The sequence below is a fragment of the Pelophylax lessonae genome (genome assembly GCF_965119305.1).
Source record: "Pelophylax lessonae genome assembly, chromosome: 4".
NCBI lineage: Eukaryota > Metazoa > Chordata > Amphibia > Anura > Ranidae > Pelophylax > Pelophylax lessonae.
The window spans coordinates 604,721,575-604,743,377 of NC_138771.1; the positions used below are offsets into that span (position 1 = coordinate 604,721,575).

The 21,803-nt window shown below is 45.0% G+C and overlaps 1 protein-coding gene across 1 annotated transcript in view; it reads left to right on the plus strand.

The window, feature by feature from the left end:
- LOC309553289 (ras-related protein Rab-3D-like) overlaps positions 1 to 21,027 on the plus strand; it is a 102,995-nt gene extending 81,968 nt beyond the window's left edge. The window contains exons 4-7 of the mRNA XM_082254302.1: positions 2,939 to 3,166; positions 13,187 to 13,305; positions 18,064 to 18,188; positions 20,222 to 21,027. Coding sequence (XP_082110428.1) covers positions 2,939 to 3,166; positions 13,187 to 13,305; positions 18,064 to 18,188; positions 20,222 to 20,403 — 654 coding nt within the window. The 3' untranslated portion in view covers positions 20,404 to 21,027. The remainder of the gene's footprint in view (positions 1 to 2,938; positions 3,167 to 13,186; positions 13,306 to 18,063; positions 18,189 to 20,221) is intronic.
- Positions 21,028 to 21,803: the final 776 nt, after the last annotated feature.

The following is a 21,803-nucleotide window of genomic DNA, read 5'->3' on the forward strand; positions in this document are numbered from 1 at the left end:
GGATTATACAAGTCCAGGAAAATATTGGAATAGACTAACTGTTGCTTTAAAGCAATGGTTGCCATCTTAGAGCCGAGCTAAGCATGTTCTACAAGGAGAATGCCCCCAGAGAAGACCCAGAATACACTTGTAAGACTCAATAAATCTCATCTAGCTTGGGAAAGATTGGGAACTTTTGGCCAACCTTCCCCTGCAGCTCTTGCAATATTGGGTTGATGACGCTTGAAGAACATCATGACGTTCGTATTGTGGCTTCTGCCTTCTGGTGTATGCTGAAGACAGCAGGTTTTGAAAAAGTTGAATTGTTACTTTGTGCCAAGGCCATATTTTGTTGCCAAAACAAAACTTTTTAAAAGGACCCTGAAAAGGAAGATAACTAATACTTACCTATCCCACTAACTGTGACTTGAATGGGTATGCTGGCTGAAATGTAGTCAGCATCCAACATACTTATGTGTTGGATACCTGGTCCCCCACTGTGTGTTGTACTTCCATATGACGCTGTATATCATTACAGAATGCAGTAGCAACCAGCAGCCAGTGGGTAAAACCACAGCTTGCACTTGTGGAAGTGTGTTAGATGATAAATATTATAATGTAATAGGACGTCCTTGCTTGACGCGTTTCGTCCTTCCCACTGGGCGTCTTCAGAAGCTCCTAGTCCGTGGATTCAGCACCTTAAGGAGTTTTATGCACTTTGAACATTGCACTTTAATAAGGATTTTTTTAATTGTGGACTTGTAGTTTTAGTAGACTTTATTGTATTTAATGCACGCATAAGAGAATTTTTAAAGAGGCAGCAATGTGATCATTTCAAAGCTTTTATAGATGGGAAGGGGGGGATAATGCCTACCATTCCTGTACAACATGCAATTTTCTGACTACAGATGCATTTTAAAGTAGTATTAAACCCCAAAACAAAAAATAATTAATTGCAGCCTACCAATTCTTAGGCCCCATTCACACGGGTTGATTAGTTGCATGTCACACGGGTTGATTAGTTGCATGCCATGTTTTACTGGCGCAGGGATGAATAGGTGTTGCATGCATCCCTGTGCCAGCAGTCCCATTCATGTGTATTGGGACATGGAGATGCAGCCCAATGGGACATCCATGAGGGTGCATGGTCCTGGGTGCACCCAGGGTGAGTTCCCGTACACACACTTGCACCTTACGATGTCACATTGGGACTCAGTGTCTGTGCAGCCACATGTTCTAGTACACATCTTTTGGATTGCCACACAGCGATTTACATAACATTTGCACATCTCAGCGCCATCAAAGTACGTCCCTGCACAGGGCATGCAGCTAATCGCCCTGTGTGATTAGGACCTAAAATGGGGGGGGGCTGCATTCATTTTCTTTTTAGGCTTTTTTTCTTTTTCACCTCCAAAAGGTCCAAACAGTAAGTCTGTCATTTTTCACTTCTCTCAAAAGGCCAAACTGTCCTGCAAAACTGGCAGTTAGAGGTTTGAGAAAAACCATTTACCACTGACAGGGGTGCCCACAATGATCATCTTTTATTCATCTACTGTATGTAAAACCTTTATCCCAAAAGAAAATAAAAAAAAAAACACCTGTTGCTGTAATGTGTATAAAGTATGAGATGGAGTTCGGTTTAATTTTGATAGTTCCACCCAAGAGGGGAAGTTCTGCTTTAGGGCTCCTCCCCAGCTCCTGTTTGTGAAATTGAGCTTCTAAGGAGGAGGAGAGAAGCTGGTACCCGATTTTGACAGGTACCTGCTCCCACTTATGCTTTGATCGTCTTAGGCGATTGGAAGCCAAAGTCCCCCCCCCCCCCCCGAAGTCTTCTGGGACACATGACCAGTCACAGAGCGTATGCATGCGCAGTGGACAGCCAGGTGCCCATTGTGAAGATGCCAACATTGAGGACACACGGAGAACACGACTGGGGTAAGCACACTGCTGGATCGTGGGTTAGGTGAGTGGCTGTTTATTAAAAATCTTTTATTTTTTTTTACTTTTTTTTTTAATAAAAGACTTTTAATTTTAACTTCAGAGACTGGAGCTCCTCTTTAAGTCGATCTAAATTTGTAATGCATCTAACACTACCCTCCCCCCCCTCATTGGCAATGCTGCTGTTAGGGTGTTTTCAGGGCTGCTGTTAGAAATCACGGGTCCCCACGCAGCCCACCTGACAGAGCCCCCCCCATCCTGGCCACAAGTGACTGAGGACATAGATGTATCAGTCCCTTTCTCTGTAGCCTCAGCTTCACAGATGAATGAATAGGAAATGATCTGAGGCTTCCTGCTCATTCACAAACTGAAACATAGCAAACACAGTTTACTATGCTTCAGTGATGAATGGGCACAGGAGTGATTGGTACCAATCGCTCACTGTGTTCATTCAGGAAAGACAGAGGCTGTTAAATGACAGGTTTACTGGCCCCTTCCCCCATGCTCCATCCTGGAACATCCCCTTGTGTGCCTGTAGCAGCTGCCGGCAGGAGAGGAGAGAAGCCGGCAGCGCTGCGGGAGAAAGGGTCACACAGGGGGCCCGGAGCAGATGGTAGGGGCACATGTGCTAGGATCCATCCCCTACAGTGCAGTCAGAGGGAGAAAGAGGAGGAGAAGCTGGCAGTGTTGCAATGGGTAGGCAGAAGAGGATTGGTGTTTGCAATAAGACAGCCGGCCCACCTGCTTGAACTGAAGGTGCCTGGGCCCAATACAGTAGGGCTGCCTTATCAGCGGTCCTGGGTGTCTCTGTTGCTCTTCCATCCAGAGTGGAGACACCCTAACACAGGAAGTTTGTTATTGGCTGTAAAAAAAAAAAGTACATGCCATATTTAAAGACTGGTAAGCTGCAATATATTGAACCTTTGTTTTTGAATTTAATACTGCTTTAATATGAAAGAGTTGTGAGATGTATAGTAAGAAGACTATTTATTTATTATTTCATTTGTTTATTGCCCCATAGATGGCATCTGCTAGCGACCCGCGCCAACCCCAGAAAGATGCCGCCGATCAGAGCTTCGATTACATGTTTAAGCTCCTGATTATCGGGAATAGCAGTGTGGGGAAGACGTCTTTTCTCTTTCGTTATGCGGATGACTCCTTCACTTCAGCCTTCGTCAGCACGGTGGGGATAGACTTTAAAGTGAAGACCGTATACAGGAACGAGAAGAGAGTGAAACTGCAGATCTGGGTAAGAAAACCTTCTGGCACTTTTCCACTGCAAGTACTGGCTCGGCTCTACTCGGCCCTGCTTGGCCCGGTTTGGTTTTGCACTGCATTGTACCGCATGGTACGGTGTTGGAACGGTTCGGTACGGTTTGGTATGGTTTGCTTTTCCACTAAAAGTAGTACTAAAGTAAGTGGGTGGGATAACAACGATTCTCTGACTGGTTCTCCGACTGTTTGTCACTACTAGCCAATCAGTGGCTAGTAGTGACAAACAGTCAGCTGCATGCAAAGGATTGTGGGATATGGTACCGGGTATGGTACCTCTTGGAACCACAATCGAGGTGGTACTGTTTTAGAGAGCTGTACCGTTCGGTTCCATGTAGTGGAAAAGCGCCGCCGTACCGTACCGAACCGTTCCTACACCGTACCATGCGGTACCAGCAGTGGAAAAGCACAAAAGCGAGCCGAACTGTTCGGTTCCATGCAGTGGAAAAGCACCTAATGTTCTGTAAACCCATTGTTGCTTGTGTACTACAGTTTATTTTTTTATAACACAGTTTAACCTTAAAGTTGAACTTTGTATTATGTATTTCTGTTCGGCCAGTCTTGTGCTCCAGACACCCCTGTTAGACAGCACAGCCAGGTCCTCACCTGCATTGCTGCAGCACAGTTTGGTCAAAACACTGATTGGGCAGTGAAGGAGGAGCAGCACACTGATGAGGTCATTCCTCTGCTCCCTGCACTCTCTCATTTTGTCAGTATGTTCTGTGCCCACACATGTGCCTCCATCATAGCCTGATTGAATAAATTGTGAACTGTGCCACAAATAAACTGATAGACAAGTGCAGCAGCTATTTATAACAGAGCAAAAATGCCCTCCAAAAAATAGAAAATGAATAACAGCACTTGCTCTGGTATTAAGCAAAATATTAGTGACTGCCAATTAACAAAACCTAAATAAGCCTCGCCCTACACACGTTTCGTCTATTGACGTCTTCCTGGAGACGCTTATAATTTTAATATGTGTAAACTATTAATTGTCGCTGGATTGCATTATATTCTGATTATTTTGCACTGTTGGTTTGATTGCATATAATAGGTTTATTTAATTGGTGAGTACAGCCTAATAGCTGGTGCTCTAATTGCTGGTGCTGCTTCTTCACCTAGTCTGAGTGTTGCTGTGCAGAGGATGACAAGATTCTGATATGAGGACAGATGCGTTCACACGAGTTGAATTAAAAAAAAAAACTCTTAAAAATGCTCCCTTCACTCTCCTCGGCAAGGGGTAGGAGGGAACGGATCGGAGCCTATGAGTGACTCCCAGGCATTACCAGTCATCATCAGAGCTCTATCTCCTCTCCCCTGCAAGGGGTAGGAGGGAATGCTGACAACAGGTAGGCCACAGGAGCCTGACATAGCCTCTTGAAAGTTCACCCTATGACCCACTTATATTCAAATTCCCTGCAGTCCCCTGCTGCTGTATTTGAGGCATCAGTATATACCCCGCATTTCTTGGCATTGGGGAAGCACGTGAACTCCTCCCAGGATGCAATTCCTGAGAATGAATGGCCAATCACCAAGCCTGAACTCACATGAGGAGGAAGAGGACGCCATCAATCCTGTGTTTGCTCTAACATCATCTGGCATGCAGCTTACCCAGCGTTTTGGACTCCAAGCTCCAGCAGAGGATTGGAGTGGCAGCAGTGGTGTATTTTGGTTTTGTGCTGCTCTAGGCAAGACTAAAAGCGGGCACCCTCCCCCCCCATTTAAATTTGTCCCACCCCAGCCGCGGTATACAGTTCTTGTCTCAGGGTCTGTTCACAGTGAACAGCTGCGGCTTCCTCATCAGACCCTGAGACATGATTCGTCCAAGTGCCACGTATGTGGTCAACGGGGCAGAGGATGGGGTCAGCAGGGTATAGGACAGGGATCAGTAGGGCAGAGCATGAGCACTGAAGGGCACTGATAGGGAGCACTGATGGGCAGCACCGATGGGCACTGACAGACACTGATAGGTAGCACTGATGGGCACTGTTGGGACTGCATTGATAATCAGAACACTGATGATCAGTGAGCTGATTATCAGTGCAGATGTCCTCTCTCACACTTGCTAGTTACAGGCTCTGCTCTCCTCATGCTGTGACAGCGTGAGGAAAGGAATGCTGATAACCAGAAACTGTGTTTACATTGTGAATAACTGTATCGGACACAACTGATCACATGGTAAAGAGCCGCTGTGATTGGCTCTTTACCCTGATCTGTGATCAGCTATGTCCAAAGGACACAACAATCACAGTGCGCACCGGGGGCACGCCACAGCGGGGGGCACTGTTCTAAAATAGACACCCTCCTAGAACTGGACGACCAAGCTGTAGCTGTCATTCGGCTTTAGTGCGGTCGGCAAGTGGTTAAAGAGCCGCCTCTGCGCTTCCACCTGGGGTGGCACCGTGCCCTCCCACGCTCCTGAGTGGCAGGTGAAGGCAGGAAAAGGGACATATAAGTGGTTAAAAGGGTAGCCCTTCAAGATATTCTGTTGCTTTGCCAGTTGGTGTGCCTAAATGTTTAACTTCTTAAAGGTCAACTACAGTCAGAATTTTTTTTCTTTTTTAGCTTTGTATAGAGTTGGCAAAGGTTAGAACCCCTGTCTGCTTTTTTGATTTCTCTCCAACCAGTAGGGTGGAGTTGCCCATGGGAAACCGAGTATATTGCATGCTGTGCTGCCCTATTCTGTGATGTCCACACACACTACCATAGGATATAAGCATAAAGCTATTCTGTTAATGCGGCATTTCCTTTGGCTGCTTTCCGTTCAGAACATAAACCACATTCTACTAAATGTATAATAGTTGCGATGCTTGGCTGTGTGAGTCATTGTCTGCAGCATCATCAGTGTACGTCATCCTCTTCTAATTGATTACTAATCTTGACAATCCACTCAGAAGCATAATGGCAACATATATAGGAAGAATGTAATTAGAAAGTGTAGTTGTGTTTATATTGATCCCCCTTTTTTTGTCTCTAGATTTTGTCTCTTTTTCCTGTATGCCTCTCTAGAATACCATGCTAGCCACACACATGGCAACTTTTGGACAATTTCAACCACTTTTAAGTAGCTGGCAATCACCAAAATAATCAAATTGATCTAGGATACATAACATGACTTCAAGATGTTTGTACAAACTGTCAGCGGTAGGTTGCAGTCATTGGCTGTGTCATTTTTTAAATCAAATGTTGGTCGAAAAAGATTGAAATTGGCTGAAATTTGCCATATTTGTGGCCAGCATAGCTTTCTTTTGGTCTACAGCAGGGGTCTCCAAACTATGGCCCTCCAGTTGTTCAGGAACTACAATTCTTATCATGCCTAGTCATATCTGTAAATGTTTTACAATGCCTCATGGAACATGTAGTTCCGCAACAGCTGGAGGGCCGTAGTTTGGAGATCCCTGGTCTACAGCCATCAGATTTCCGTGAAGCTGCCTACATGGGCTTTTCTTCCAATAAAAATCAATGTGAATGCAAAAAGAGTATGATGCAGCAGAGAAGGAAGCCAGAAGCACCTGTGAATGATCTTAGAAATGTCTCAAACTGATCTCAAATGCAAGCTCAATGCACCCAAAGGCTCATTTTTCCATTGACACAAGCTCTTAATAATATACATCTAGAACCCTGGAGCCCAACTTGTGGTGCCCAACTTTGGCACTTATGTGGCCATTGTGGTTCCTCCAGACAGTAGTCTTACCTAGATGCTTACTTTGGCCAGCGAAGGAAAAATATTCTTAAGAGCCCTTTCTCACGGGCGTTCCGCATGTCCGCAAATCATCCTATTTTTTTGCGGATGATATACGGACATAATGTATGTCAATGGCATTGTGGATGTCAGTGGATGACCATCCGCTGACATCCGATTTTCATCCTTTCAGTTCTGTTCCGTTTTTTGGAATGGAACAGAACCCTATTTTTGTTCCGTTTAAAAAAACGGAACGGATGCAAAATCGGATGTCAGCGGTGTCATCCGCTGACATCCGCAATGCCCATAGACTTACATTATGTCCGTATATCATCCGCAAACGGATGGGGTGATATGCGGACATACGGAGCGGATGACACAAGTGTCATCCGCTCCGTGAAAAAAAAAAAAAAAAAGGGCCGGAGCGGATCACAATGCGGTCCGCTCCGTGTGAAAGAGCCCTTCGACTGCCTTTTACTAGTTAAATGGCTTGATTTCAATTTTTCGCATTATCCTACTTTTCTCTCTTTCCTGGTCTTATGGGTCTTGCTGAGATTTATATCAAATGTGCCAACATTTTTTTTAATTTTTAGGGGGCTGTTCAGAGAACAAATGTAGAAGCATTCATTTGTAAAGGGGTTGTAAAAACAGTGATCCCTAGTAGGGAAGAGCTCAAGCTTGTTTGGATCTTAGTCCAAACCCACCTGAGCGAACTCACCAGGAAGCTGTCACTGTACTTGGCCAGTTATAAGTGGTTGAGGAATTCCCAATACTGCAGAGTTGGGGAATGCCTTTGCTGCTTTTGATTGGTACTGTAGATATAACTTCCTGGCATGATTGCTCAGGTGGGTTCAGGATAGGATCCGAACACACCCAAGCTCATCCCTGATCTCTATCAGTCTTATGTAATGAGTCTCCAGTCTATCACTGTCCCTTAAAACAGTGGTTCTCAAATCCGGTCCTCGGGACCCACTAACAGGCCAGATTTTAAGTATTACCTTGGGGGATGCAGACTAGAATACTGCAATCACTGAGAAGCAAATGAGATCACCTGTGATGTAATTTAGTTATCTTGCAAACCTGGCATGTTGGTGGGTCCCGAGGACCGGATTTGAGAACCACTGCCTTAAAACATGTCTCCTGTCTCCAACATCCTCTAGCATGTTTGCAGTCTCTCATAGCTTTCTGTAGTGGTACATTCACTGAGTATTATGTGTGGCCCTTTGGAGAGGTTTTGAGACCCTCTTCATCAAGCATATTGATTACCACTGCATTAAAACATACATACAAAAAAAACAGATTTGACTGTTGTCATCTTGAAGATATGCATAATGTAGCTTTCAATATCTTTGGGAAGCAAACAGTGCAGATTAGGTGTTAAAGTTGTAAACTCCATTCATGAAATTTGAGCTAAGCACATATATCTGTAGTGTTTACTTATCTCTCTCCAAAGCTCTAAGTGCAGTTTCTCTCTGGTGCTCCATTCCTCTGTTATCAGCATGTGTCACTTCTGACAAGTTCTCGACACATGAGATAACAGTAGCTGAGAATTTGTGTTACGGAGGGAGCTTAGTGGGAGATAAGCACTAAGCTTGTCTATTTAGACTACAGCTCTGCGATCTGCACTCACTTTCCAAAGTGTAGAAAGGGGAAGACAGCAGATATACAAGTAGGGAGAGTTGCTTCAACTCTGTGTATCATCTGAGGCCAGTCACTTCACTGGGTATATGTGAGGGTTTACGACCGCTTTAAGTTTCAGGATTAGGTTAAAAGTCGCAGTAAGTCATATAGCCATAATTGGCTGGTGTCTCATGCCTCCAACTCGGCAGTGGCCCTGGAGGCAGACTTGGTGGGATCTTATGAGGCGTTGAGAAGTGTACTCTTCTGAGGCATCGGAGCTCCTCATCCCCTCACAGTCTCCATGAAAACGGTAATTAGCCCATGGGTCTCGATAACTCCCTATACTAAAAATGTCTCAAATTTACACTCCCCAAATTCCCCCCCTATGGCTAAACCCAGCTCTACCGGAATTTTTCTCTATGCCTGGGCCCTTGGTGTGGGCTTCCAGGGTTATTCATTATCTGTCCCAAATATGTCAGAGGAGTCTGCTGTTGTTATTTGATCAACTCAAGTCCTGGTTCTCCTTACCCAACTCCTACTTTTTCCAGTTCAATCATCTCCGCCATGCCTTTCAGGCACAATTTGGAAATGCCCCACTGACCATTTACCAGGCGGGATGAAAATCTTAAGAAGCCCCTCTCAACTATTTATAGAGCACTACAGCCAACTGTACATAAAGGCCTGGAGGGACTTTAGGCCTTCTGGGTAACTGGATTCTGAGGACTGGGAGGATGTTTGGGACTACCCCTTCACTCACCTGGTTTCTTCCAGGGACCGTTTGACCCAGTTTAATTCCATCTAACACCAACCAGATTACACAAGATATACCCAGATAAACCGGGGACATGCTGGTGATGTCAGTCAGTTACATCCACATACCTGCACATGATATGGCACTGCCCCTTCTTTCAAGCTTACTGGTCAAGTATTGTGAATTTCATCACTAAGTTAACCACCATCCCTATACCACAAAAAATAGATGTCTGCATTTCGGGGCTTGTAAATGCTTTGGCTCACTCTAGGGTGGTCCGCACCCTGTTGGGTCTTCTCCTGTTTTATGCAAGAAAATTATTTGTGCTTAAATGGAGAGCAAACAATGCTCCCACCCTTAACATGTGGAAGTCACTGGTTAATTCCGTAATTCCGTTATATAAAGAAACGTATCTCAATAGAGGATGTCCTGAAAAGTTCAACAAAGTCTGGAATATTTGGTTGGAGACAGATAGCACCACTGTTGAACAAGAGGTTCCTGTGAATGTTCCATCCTAGAGTACCCTGTCCTTTAACATATAACAAAGGGGGCAACTAGCCACAGACCACAGGTCTCTGATCATATGTTATCCATAAAACGCCATATATACACCTTATGAAGCACACAATATACCTCCTTAATACAGCAAGTTTGTTCTATTTCGTAATTGTTCCTTTTTCTCTTGTACTTTTTTTGGTTTTTTTTTGAGCTGGGGTATGCCCAGAGGCTCTATTTCTGTATGTTTTTCTTTATGAAAAAAATAAAAAGAATCTACAAAAAAAAACAGGCACAGTAAGTAAAATATCTCCCCTCCAGTGAAGCGACACCCACATGCTTCCTCGCCAGTGCTAACATTATCTCCCTGGCTTGTTCCGTGTTCAGAGTATGTCTCTTCTGCAATAAAAATTTCTTCTTGTCACTTAGGGGTGTACTCACTTTTGTTGCCAGCGGTTTAGACATTAATGGCTGTGCGTTGAGTTATTTTGAGGGGACAGCAAATTTACACTGTTATACAAGCTGTGCACTCACTACTTTACATTGTAGCAAAGTGTCATTTCTTCAATGTTGTCACATGAAAAGATATAGTAAAATATTTACAAAAATGTGAGGGGTGTACTCACTTTTGTGAGATACTGTAAATAGGCAGTGCTGCATAAATTAAATTAAATAGTCATATATATAGTCATTGGGCGCGCTCTGCTTAGTCGTTATCTTAGCTATGAATTTGAATGTGATCAATTAAATGTCAACAATTTCATTGGCTTGTGTTTATTCTTTTGAACACCTTGTTTCTGCATATAGTATGTATTTATATATGTTAATGGGGGAAGCCATATTTGTTCATCACATCTTTAGACTCTGCTTCCTACCCAGCAATCCTGCACAATGGCTGTGCCTGGCTGTTTATTGCAGCTCAAGTTTACCAGCCCAGAGTGTGAGAAAATTTTATTTTCCCTATATTTCTGTATGGCTGAGATTAATTAAGAATGTTTCTGTGACAGGAGTGATATACATCCTGATAAGAGCTGCACGATTAATCATTAAAAAAATCGTGATCTCGATTCAACCCTCGATCATAATCTGGCATTTCCACGAGTCATACAGTGCAGAGCCGTTCTCTGCTTACTCACAGCTGTCAAAAAAAAGAGCTTCAGGCAAATGTTTATCAACATTGCTGAGCGCTGGGAGATAACTATAAACAAAGTATCATTTTGTACTTTTAGCCCCGGTTCACACTTATGCGATGCTGGAAGGCTGCGAATCCGCAGCCTGTTCCCGCATCGCAAACGCACCCCCGGCAGTTCACACTGCCATATGCGATACGCTGGGGGTGTCAATGTAATCTTAACGACACCCCCAGTTTGATCGCATATCACAGTGCGATCTTGCAGTTCGCACAGGATCGGATCGCACAAGTGTGAACCGCTGTGCGATCCGATCCTGATGCGGCTGCAAAAAAGGGTCCTGTGCGTGTTTGCTGCGGGTGCGGTGCGAATTTAGCCATACAAAGTGTATGGCTAAACTCGCACCGCACAGCCGATCGCATGTAATGAAGGAGCAGTGCGCTCCGACATTACATGCGAACGCCGCAGCCGCACAAATGTGAACCGGCTCTTAGATCAAAGAGATGAACTTTGGTATGTAAATGAGGGCAGTTTAACCACTTAAAGACTAAGCCTTTTTTATGGCACTTGTTGCTTACAAGTTAAAATCTGTATTTTTTTTGCTAGAAAATTACTTAGAACCCCCAAATATATATATATATATATATATATATATATATATATATATTTTTTTTTTTAGCAGAGACCCCAGAGCAGGGGTGGGCAAACTTTTTGACTCGAGGGCCGCAATGGGTTTTTATATTGGACCCGGGGGCCTGACCAAGAGTAGAAGGCAAAAAACGCTGTAAAAAATTGCGTGACTTTGAGGTCACAAAAGTGTGAAAGGGGCCTTCAGTAATTAAGGTATAGTGTGCCCCCTTTCAATGCAGAGTGACCAGCGTGCCCCCTTTCAATGCAGCAAACAGCGTGCCCCCTTTCAATGCAGAGAGACCAGCGTGCCCCCTTTCAATGCAGAGGGACCAGCGTGCCCCCTTTCAATGCACAGTGACCAGCGTGCCCCCTTTCAATGCACAGTGACCAGCATGCCCCCTTTCAATGCACAGTGACGAGCATGCCCCCTTTCAATGCACAGTGACCAGCGTGCCCCCTTTCAATGCACAGTGACCAGCGTGCCCCCTTTCAATGCACAGTGACCAGTGTGCCCCCTTCAAAACAGTGACCAGCGTGCCCGCTTCAATGCAGAGACCAGCGTGCATGCCCCCTTCAATGCAGAGACCAGCGTGCGTGCCCCCTTCAATGCAGAGACCAGCGTGCGTGCCCACTTCAATGCAGAGACCAGCGTGCGTGCCCCCTTCAATGCAGAGACCAGCGTGCGTGCCCCCCCTTCAATGCAGAGACCAGCGTGCGTGCCCCCTTCAATGCAGAGACCAGCGTGCGTGCCCCCCCTTCAATGCAGAGACCAGCGTGCGTGCCCCCTTCAATGCAGAGACCAGCGTGCATGCCCCCTTCATTGCTGAGACCAGCATGCGTGCCCCCTTCAATGCAGTGTGCCCCCCCCGAGACCAGTGCACTTACCTGCAGCAGCAGCGGCGGCGGCTTCTCCTTAGTCCCTCTGCGTCTCGAGTCCTCCCGCCTCCTCCTCGGCCAATGGCATGGGGTTTGCCTTGCGGCCAATCAGGAAGCAGGTATTAGACCCGCTTCCTGATTGCCCAGGAGAAGGATCCGTGTAACAATAGCGAATTTTCATTCGCTATTGTCACACAATGGGTGGGCACTGCTCTGCTCCCGGGGTCCACCCTTTGCTGAAGCCTAGGACCGGCCGCCACTGTAAATGAATAAATTAGCTAGCGCTCCGCGGGCCGTAGTTTGCCCATTCTTGCCCTAGAGAATAATATGGCGGCCGTTTTATATCACACTGTATTTGGGCAGCGGTCTTTCAAATGCAATTTTTTGGGAAAACACTTTACTGTTTAGTTTTTCTTAAATTAATTACAGTTAGCCCAATTTTTTTGTATAATATGAAAGATGATGTTACGCCGAGAATCGTGCTCCTTATTCTGAGCAAAAAAATTGTGATTCTCATTTTATCCAGAATCGTGCAGCTGGAATACAGATAAATAGAGGAGATATCCTAGATGGGGTAATTATACAGACAGAGGAGCATAACACATCTACATACAGTACCACAGCAATTAAAAGATCAGGTAGAAGGTGAAAAATGTAAATTCGTTTTTTTAAATTGTACATTACAGTAATAACTCCATATAAGTTTTCACTATGCGTTATAATTTCCCCAGAATTGTGATCTGCAGCTGGAACACGCTATCAGAGTCACAATGGCCTTGCTTTAACCTTCACACTCTGTTCCTATCCATGCAGGACACAGCTGGCCAGGAGAGGTATCGGACCATTACCACCGCCTATTACCGCGGAGCCATGGGTTTCCTGCTTATGTATGATATTTCCAATCTGGAGTCCTTCAATGCTGTGCAAGATTGGTAAGCAAGCACAGATTATGTATGGGAAACTGTAACAGTTTTCTGGAGGCTTGTACAAATACATTTTCATTAAACTCACACAAAGATTATATCAAGGCATTACCCAAATTTACCTCCACACCTCCCTTCACCATTCTAGAGCATGTCCCAGCATTATATTTTTTCTTCCATCTTGCTTCTGTAGCAAGAAAACATCATAACCCGGATTGTAAAATTCATGTGTGTGTCTGCTGAAAGCTCCGTACCTAAGGATATAGGCACACCACCCAGAACTACATCTCCCAACATCCTTTCCTATGCAGTTTGTGGACAGGCTTATGGGAGTCAAGGCAGCAACATGGTTTTCCTGAGAGAGATAGCAATGTATACATCTGGAGAGGGATGAGATATAGGCAGAGTTCTTTTGTCCAACAAGCAGCACTGACAGTGCTGCACAAGCTGGCAATAGACCCCATCGAATTTCAGCTAATTTGAGCCATGTGTGGTATTGTCAGCATCACCCAGCTCGGCAAGAAGCCGATTTAAACGTTGACTGCACTGGGTAAAAAAATGAGCAACAGAACAGTGACTACATCATATCAGATGTGGCTGCCTGAGTACGATAGCAGGCTCTGGGGATTTCTCCATCCACACTGTTTAGCATGGATGGAGGAATCTAGTGATTTTCTCTTGTTCACCTCCCCTAAAGCCCTTAAAGCGGAGTTCCAGCCATTTCACTCACCTGTCCAATGGTCCAGCGATGCGGCCGCCCGAAGCCTCGATCCTCTCCCTCAGCGCCGGCATCACTGCTGTGGGCACCTGGCTGTGACAGTTTGCGGCTTCACAGCCGGGTACTCACTGCGCATGCACGAGTCGCGCTGCGCGTCTTGATTGGCCGGCAATCTTCTGGGACCTCTGACATGTCCCAGAAGATTACAGGGAGGGAGGGGGAGAGGAGAACTTCCGTTCAGGGCGCCGCGGCGCTCCGAGCGGAAGTGGGAGCGGGTACCTGTAAAAACTAGGTACCCTCTCCCCCCCCCCCCCCCCAAAAAAAATGACATGCCAAATGTGGCATGTCAGGGGGTTAGAATACCTAAAGCGGAAGTTCCATTTTTGGGTGGAACTCCGCTTTAAGTTCATACAGGGTGTGTGTATGCAAGCCCGTTCGACACAAGGCCAGCTTCTGTTGGATGAGCATGCTGGAAAACCAGACTCCCAATCAGTGCTCCCAGTCAATGGCAGAGAGCGCTGGCCAGAGTGTTCTGGTGGGGGGAGGGGGGAGGGGGGCGGGGGTTAGTCCCCAGTCCCCTGTCCCCAGTCCCTCCTGTCAAAACACAACAGCTCAGCAGGGGTGATTTGCTCTATTAATGTTAGATCGTTAGTACAGCGGCACCGGAAAACGAATAGTGTGTATGGCTAGCATTAGCTTTTCATTGCAGTAAAGACAATGTGTTATCAGCTAAAAGAAGAAGCTAGGATCACACTGATTTTCTGGCAGTTTAACAGAGCTGGCCCGAACCAACCATTTCTATTGCAGAACAATGCAGCTGCTGGGTGTGCTGTAATGGACTGTAGTAGCATAAAGGCCCATAAACACACGATCAGAAAATCGTACGAAAAATGCCGCTTTTGAATCGATTGTACAATATTCTGATCGTTAGTACACAGCTTTTGAGAGCTGATCAGGACAAGTCGTGCAAAATTATCCAATGGGACAAGCTCAAAATTTTTTCTCGTACGATACCAGATCGTAGGATTTGTTTAACCACTTGCCGACTGCCAGCAGTACATAATGGAGCAGGTTGGCAATATTGCATGAAATGACCTACCTGTATGTCGTTTCGTGCAAAAGCCAGTGGAGGGCGCACGCGTGCGCTGATTGGCCAGAGGGGGAGCCAATCAGCAGGTCCGGCAGATATCACGCAATGTCCGCCAGCCACCCGCGATTGCTCCCCGTGGAGACAGAACGGCGGTCTGCCTATGTAAACAAGGCAGACTGCCATTCTGTCAGAGATGAACACAGGGATCCTATGTTCCTTCTATTCAGGAACACATATCTCTATTTTCATCTAGTGAGTCCATCCCCCACACAGTTAGAAAGCATCCCCTAGGGACACGCTTATCAGTATACCCTTATTGGGATTTTTGTACCAAAAATATGTAGCAGAAAACATATTGGCCTAAAATGATAAAAAATTTGATTTTTTAATTTTTTTACTTGGCTTTTATTTATAGCAGAAAGTAGAAAAATATTATTATTATTATTTTTTTTTTTTGCAGAATTGTCGCTCTTTTTTTGTTTATAGTACAAAAAAATAAAAACCGCAGAGGTGATCAAATACCACCAAAAGAAAGCTCTACGTTTGGGAGGAAAAAAAAAAGGATATTCATTTTATTTGGGTACAGCGTCGTACGACTGCACAATTTTCAGTTAAAGTAATGCAGTGCCGCGTCACAAAAAATGGCCTGGTCATTAGGGGGTAAAACCTTCCGGTCCAGAAGTGGTTAATCGGTACAGTTTTTGTCCGAAAACACAATGCATATACAATACATGACATCACTTCTGAAATTTTTATTCTGTCATACGAGAATTTTCTTAACTTTAGTAACCTCTTCATTTTCAATATGCGGCTAGGATGAAAAAAAATAAATAAATCGCATTCAGTAAGCTGCAAAGTATCCCAGGAGCAGTACGGGAGACATCCTTTCTGCTGCTGGAATTGAAGAGAGTGGGTTTGGTGCTTTTCTGCCGTTCGGGAGCAGCCTTGTATTTTTATCAATTATTACAAGGCTTTCTCTGATGCCATGGCACCATGGCTGTGGTGGAAATCATGGCGTCAGCTGCCCGCCTCTCTAAATTGGTGAGTGAAAGGTGATATAAATACAAGGCTTCTCCTGAATGGTGGAGGAGCTCTCAGCCTGTCTCTCATTAATTCTAGCAACAAATGGGAAGTGGCCCATACTTCTCTTGGGAAATGGCACCACTTACTGTATAAAGTCTTTAATTCTGGCAGCAGATGGGAAGACGCCCTTACAGCACAGCTCAGTGTATGAAGCTGATGCAACCACAGTCCATTACAGCAAACACAGCAGTTTCTTTGTTCTGTAACCAGCTTGGCCCAAACAAACTATTTAAAGTGAAATTAAACCTGAAATTCTACTTATAACTTGGGCAAATGCACTATATTTCAGAGCTGAATAGAATGTTTGTTTTGCTCAAGAATAGACTTTAAAAGTGACAATGTAAGAAGGCCACAAAGTCTTAATAATATACAGAGCAGAGGCGTAACTAGAACCTTCAGGGCCCCGGTGCAAGAAACCATGAAGGGCCCCCCAGACCCCTGGCCGGGGCCCTTCCCTTCAAGCCTGGGGCTCTTCTCACCGATCCTGGGGCCCTTTACTCTTGTTGCATTGCGGGACCCTTTCACAAGTTCTGCAGTGGGCCCCCCACGGTGGTGGAATGCCAGGGCACTTTTGCGATTCTGGAAGTTCACCCACTGGTGTCAGTAGTTTTTATTTTTTGGTACTTTAATTGTATTATTTTTTATCATTTTATTTTATTTTTTTGTCACTGACTATGACTCTGTCCATTCAGAAAAGGAAGGAGCTGGTAAATGACATATTTACCGACCCCTTCCTGGTTCTCTATTGTGTCACATCCCCTGCAGCAGCCAGCAGCAGGAGAGGGGAGGGAGCACGGTGCGGGGGGGGGGGGGATCAGGAGAGCACACAGGGGCCCAGAGACAGCAGAACACAAGTGAACTGGATAGGAGGGGCAGCATACAGAGAAACCAATCTCCTCCGTTTTCCTCCTGCAGCTACAGGAGGAAAAAGGAGGACAGGGATTTCTCTACATGCTGCCCCCGCTGCCCCTCCTATCCAGGTGTACAGGGGAGCCGCACAGGCCCCCTGGAGCATGGAGCCCGGTTGCAATTGCAACCCCTGTAGTTATGCCCCTGATACAGTGCATGCACCAGACTTTAATAGTGTCCAGCTTCTCCTTATATGCTGCCCCTCTTTACTCATCTCTTCAATGGCTTCCAATCAAACTGATACAAACAAATGGCAACTGCCCCAACCTATAACTGGACTAAACAGCAAAAAGCAAATGGAAGGGCGACACATGTCAAGCAACAACAAAGAAAATGCCCAGCTCAATTTACTAGCCAGCCTGCAACAAACTGAATTTTCCTAACAATTCACATTAAAAACCGGGGTTTAGTTTGCACACACTTGCAAAAACATGTGGAAGCTGCAGAGGCCACGCCACGGCAACCCAGTGTATTCGGTTTGCTGCAGGCTGGCTGGTAAGTTGAGCTGGTCATTTTTCTTTGTTGTTGTTTCCAATAAAACTGACAATGAACTTCCATCCTGTTAAAATTGACTCATTCCCTGAAATTGCCAATGTGACCAAAGTGTGCACAGAGTCTGTCATGCCTGGGACTCCGGAAACCTCTGTGCTGGACTTTTTAAAGCCTGCACCCCTGCTGTGGCCAATGCAGCCTATTTGATAGCTTTATTAATTTATTTTACATAGTGAAGAATATAACAATATACAAAGGTGGGTGGAAAGACTCAAAATTCCAGGGTGGGCAGGAAAAGATCCATGGACTTTGAAATTTTTCCACTTGGGTTCACAATACATTTAAGAAGTCGGCTTGTGACTTAGCCCACCAGACTTGCGTAAAGCTTATAATATCACCTGTGAGTGGAGTGACACTTTAATATCAACATTTGATTGGGTTCCTAATTTCAGGTGTCTCTTTCTTTACCTGACAGGGCGACACAAATCAAGACATACTCCTGGGACAATGCACAGGTCCTGCTGGTGGGGAACAAGTGTGACTTGGAAGACGAGCGAGTAATCCCGGCTGAAGATGGTCGTAGGTTGGCTGAAGAACTAGGTATGTGATGAGTGGGATTCACTCTGAGTGTCGGTTCACATTGGTGCGATGCGGGAACCCTGTGAATCCACTGCGGGTTCCCGCATCGCAACCGACTCGCAGGCAGTTCACACTGCCATATGCAAACTGCTGGCAGTGTCAATACAAAGTTAATGACACCCCCAGATTAGTTCACATATCGCAGTGCGAACTGTCAGTTGGGACAGGAATCAAATCGCATAGGTGTGAACAGCCATACGATCGGATTCTGGTGCGGACCAAAAAAAGGCGATGCAAATTCAGCCATGCAATCTGTAGGGGTGAGTTTGCATCGCACAGACATCGCATGTCATTTGCACAGCAGTGCAGTGCGAATCACATGCGATGTCTCACATTGAATATGTGTAAACCTGCTCTGAATGTAGATTGTAGTCTACTGACATCATCAGGAATTCAGGAATAAGAACTATTATGAAAATATAATTTTTGCCTTTATAAGTCTTTGCTTTAAATTACCAATACAATCCATATGGGTTATGGATATCCCAACAGAGCCAAGAAGGACTGTGTTTCCGAATATTTACTAATCCTAGCAGTCATGCAGTATACCATGATACCATTTTCTTCTCAGTCTTCTTTTTTATGATTTGTATTTTGTGGCTTTTCTTTAACCGTTTCAATACCGGGCACTTATACCCCCTTCCTGCCCAGACCAATTTTCAACGTTCAGCGCTGTCACACTTTGAATCACAATTGTGTGCGGTCATGCAACGCTGTACCCAAATTAAATTTTCATCATTTTTTTTTTTCACACACATACAGCTTTATTTTAGCGGAATTAATTTACAGCTGGGTTTTTAATTTTTTGCTAAAAAAACAAAAAAAGACCAAAAATTAAAAAAAAACAGAAAGGACGCAAAATCGGATGTCAGCGGTGTCACCCGCCGACATCAGCAATCCCTGGGTGGGGTGGGAGCCTAGGGGTGGGGGGGGGGGGGGGAGTTGGATAACGGGTGGCCTCATGTACTGGATTTTAAATGATAAGTGTCCACTAATAAAACTTTCGGTAGCTTGAGAAGGTGCCATATCCTTTGTGGTGTTTTTGTTGTGGGTGTTCATTCCACCATCAAAACCTTTTTTTTGCATTTGACCCATCTACTTGATGATGCAAATCTCTATAAGAGTGAATGTATACAAAAGCATTGTAGACAATCGTACCAACCACACCCAATATTCCCCACGCACACGTTCTTGAAAATGGCTGTTCAGTAACGCTGGGTGCTGTAATGCCCACAGGCTGGAAACCGTTGACAATGAGTGAAGAAATGTCATCAGCACACCAAGGATTTCTACAAAAGGGTCCAAAGCATTATTTACGTGGTCACATAATAAACATACTGCATGTGTGTTTGCTGTGTGACCACGAAAATAAAGCTTTGGACCTTTTTGAGGAACCATTGGTGTGCTGATGACATTTCTTTACTATAATAGTACCAACCAGCAGGGCTGGTGCTTCCACTAGGCAAACTAGGCAGCCGCCTAGGGCGCATTGCCACCTCACGCTCCATCATGAATGATCCTTGTGAGCTGAGGAAAGGGGCGGCAGTGGGGGAGGAAGAAGGGACAGAGGAAGATGCCAGGTGTCTGGGGCAGTGGCAGAACTACCAGGAACATCAGGGAGGAACATCAGGGACCCCTGATGTGACATAGAGGAACATTGGGATCACTGGGTATGACAGCATTACATGGAGGAACCATCAGATCAGGGTCACTGGATATGACATAGAGCAGTTTTTAACCCCTTCCCTTTTTATTTATTTTTTTTGGGGGGGGGGGGGGGGTTGCAAGTAGCTGATCTTGCCTAGGGCGTAAAACAGTCTAGCACCGGCCCTGCCAACCAGATACACCCTCCACTATTTCATGGTCTTTCATGTTCCCAGGAAATGTTTTAGAATAAAAGCAGCATGCAATTCTAACAATGGCCAAACCCTTGTCTACACACAGCCCATCATTACAACATGTAACAGGCATCGCTTTGCTTGCTTCTTCCTCAGGGTTCGAGTTTTTTGAGGCCAGTGCAAAAGAAAACATCAACGTGAAACAAGTCTTCGAACGTTTGGTGGACGTCATCTGCGAGAAGATGAATGAAAGCCTGGAGAACGGACCGGTGCCAGCTGGTGGTACCGCACACCTTACCGACTCTTCTCCAAAGGAACAGAGTAACTGCTCATGTTAGTCTGGAGCCCCATTTTACAGAAAGCACCCAGCTAGGTCACAGAGATGTCTCTAATTATATGCAATGCTCAGCAGTCAGCAAAAATAATTGCCCCGATTGGGACGGACACCCCTTATACTTTGTAATATCTAGAAACAGGGTGACTGTTCCTATTACATTCCCAGCTGAGTATATGAGAGACAAAACAAGACACTGTTACATACATGTGCCAATTATAATTCATTGCTGCAGATAATTTATATTTCAGCCTTACATGGGTTGTATTTAAAAACAACACATAAGGTCACTGCCTGATATCACAGGACATCACACGGTCACATAGATGGGTGTTTCCTGGGGCCAAGATAGGTATTCCTTTGCCATCAAGTGCCAAAGATTATCTGAACGTGCCATCACGGCCTGTTCTGAGGGCTCTGCAAAGCATTGCTCTGCATGTTTTTTTTTTTTTTTTTTTTCTTCTCAAGTGCTCTGCATGATGCTACTGGACCCGTTCAAAGTGTTTTGTGTCTGGGACTGTACATGATGGACTGAGGAAGGAACCAAGGTCGCGGGAACATAGATCACTGTATATATCTGGGCATAGCGGCCATGAAGGTTTTCACTTTGCGGATATGTTGCCCTCTACTGTTGTAAAAAATTAGGAGATGTTTACATTTTTAATAAAAGGAACCATCCTTTTATTATATGCAGTCAGTGTCTGTGTAAAGGTGATCAGTCGGTGTCCTCATTTTTATGGGTTTTGGGCCTCGATCTACTTGCTGAATCTGGAAATGCCAGTGTGCATCAATTTCTATTAATCTATTAATTAACTCTGGTCTGACCACATCTGGAGTACTCTGTCCAGTTCTGGTCACCAATCCTCAGAAAGGATGTGCTGGAACTGGAAAGAGTCCAAAGAAGGGCAACTACGGTAAGCTAGTTAGGGGTTTGGAGGACCTAAATTATGAGGAGCGTTTACAAGCACTGGATTTATTCTCCCTAGAGAAAAGAGACGCCTGAGAGGGGACATGATAGCGATTTACAAATACCTCAACGGTGATCTCAGCATAGAAAAAAAACTATTCAGTCACAAGGAGTGTAAGAGGACACGAGGCCATACAATGCGATTAGAGGAGAAGCGATTTAACCTCAGGCTATGCAGGGGTTTTTTTTTACAGTAAGGGCAATAAGATTGTGGAACTCTCTTCCACAAATGGTGGTAAGTGCGGGGAGTATGGCTACTTTTAAAAGACTCTTGGACATACATCTCCACTGTCAAAACATTGAGGGGTATGGGAAATGAATACGTCCACACACACCTACACAGGTTGAACAGGATGGACTGTTGTCTTTTTTTCAACCTCAACTACTATGTAACTATAGTAATCTAAAATGCAGAGTACAACTTCAAATCTTGCCTG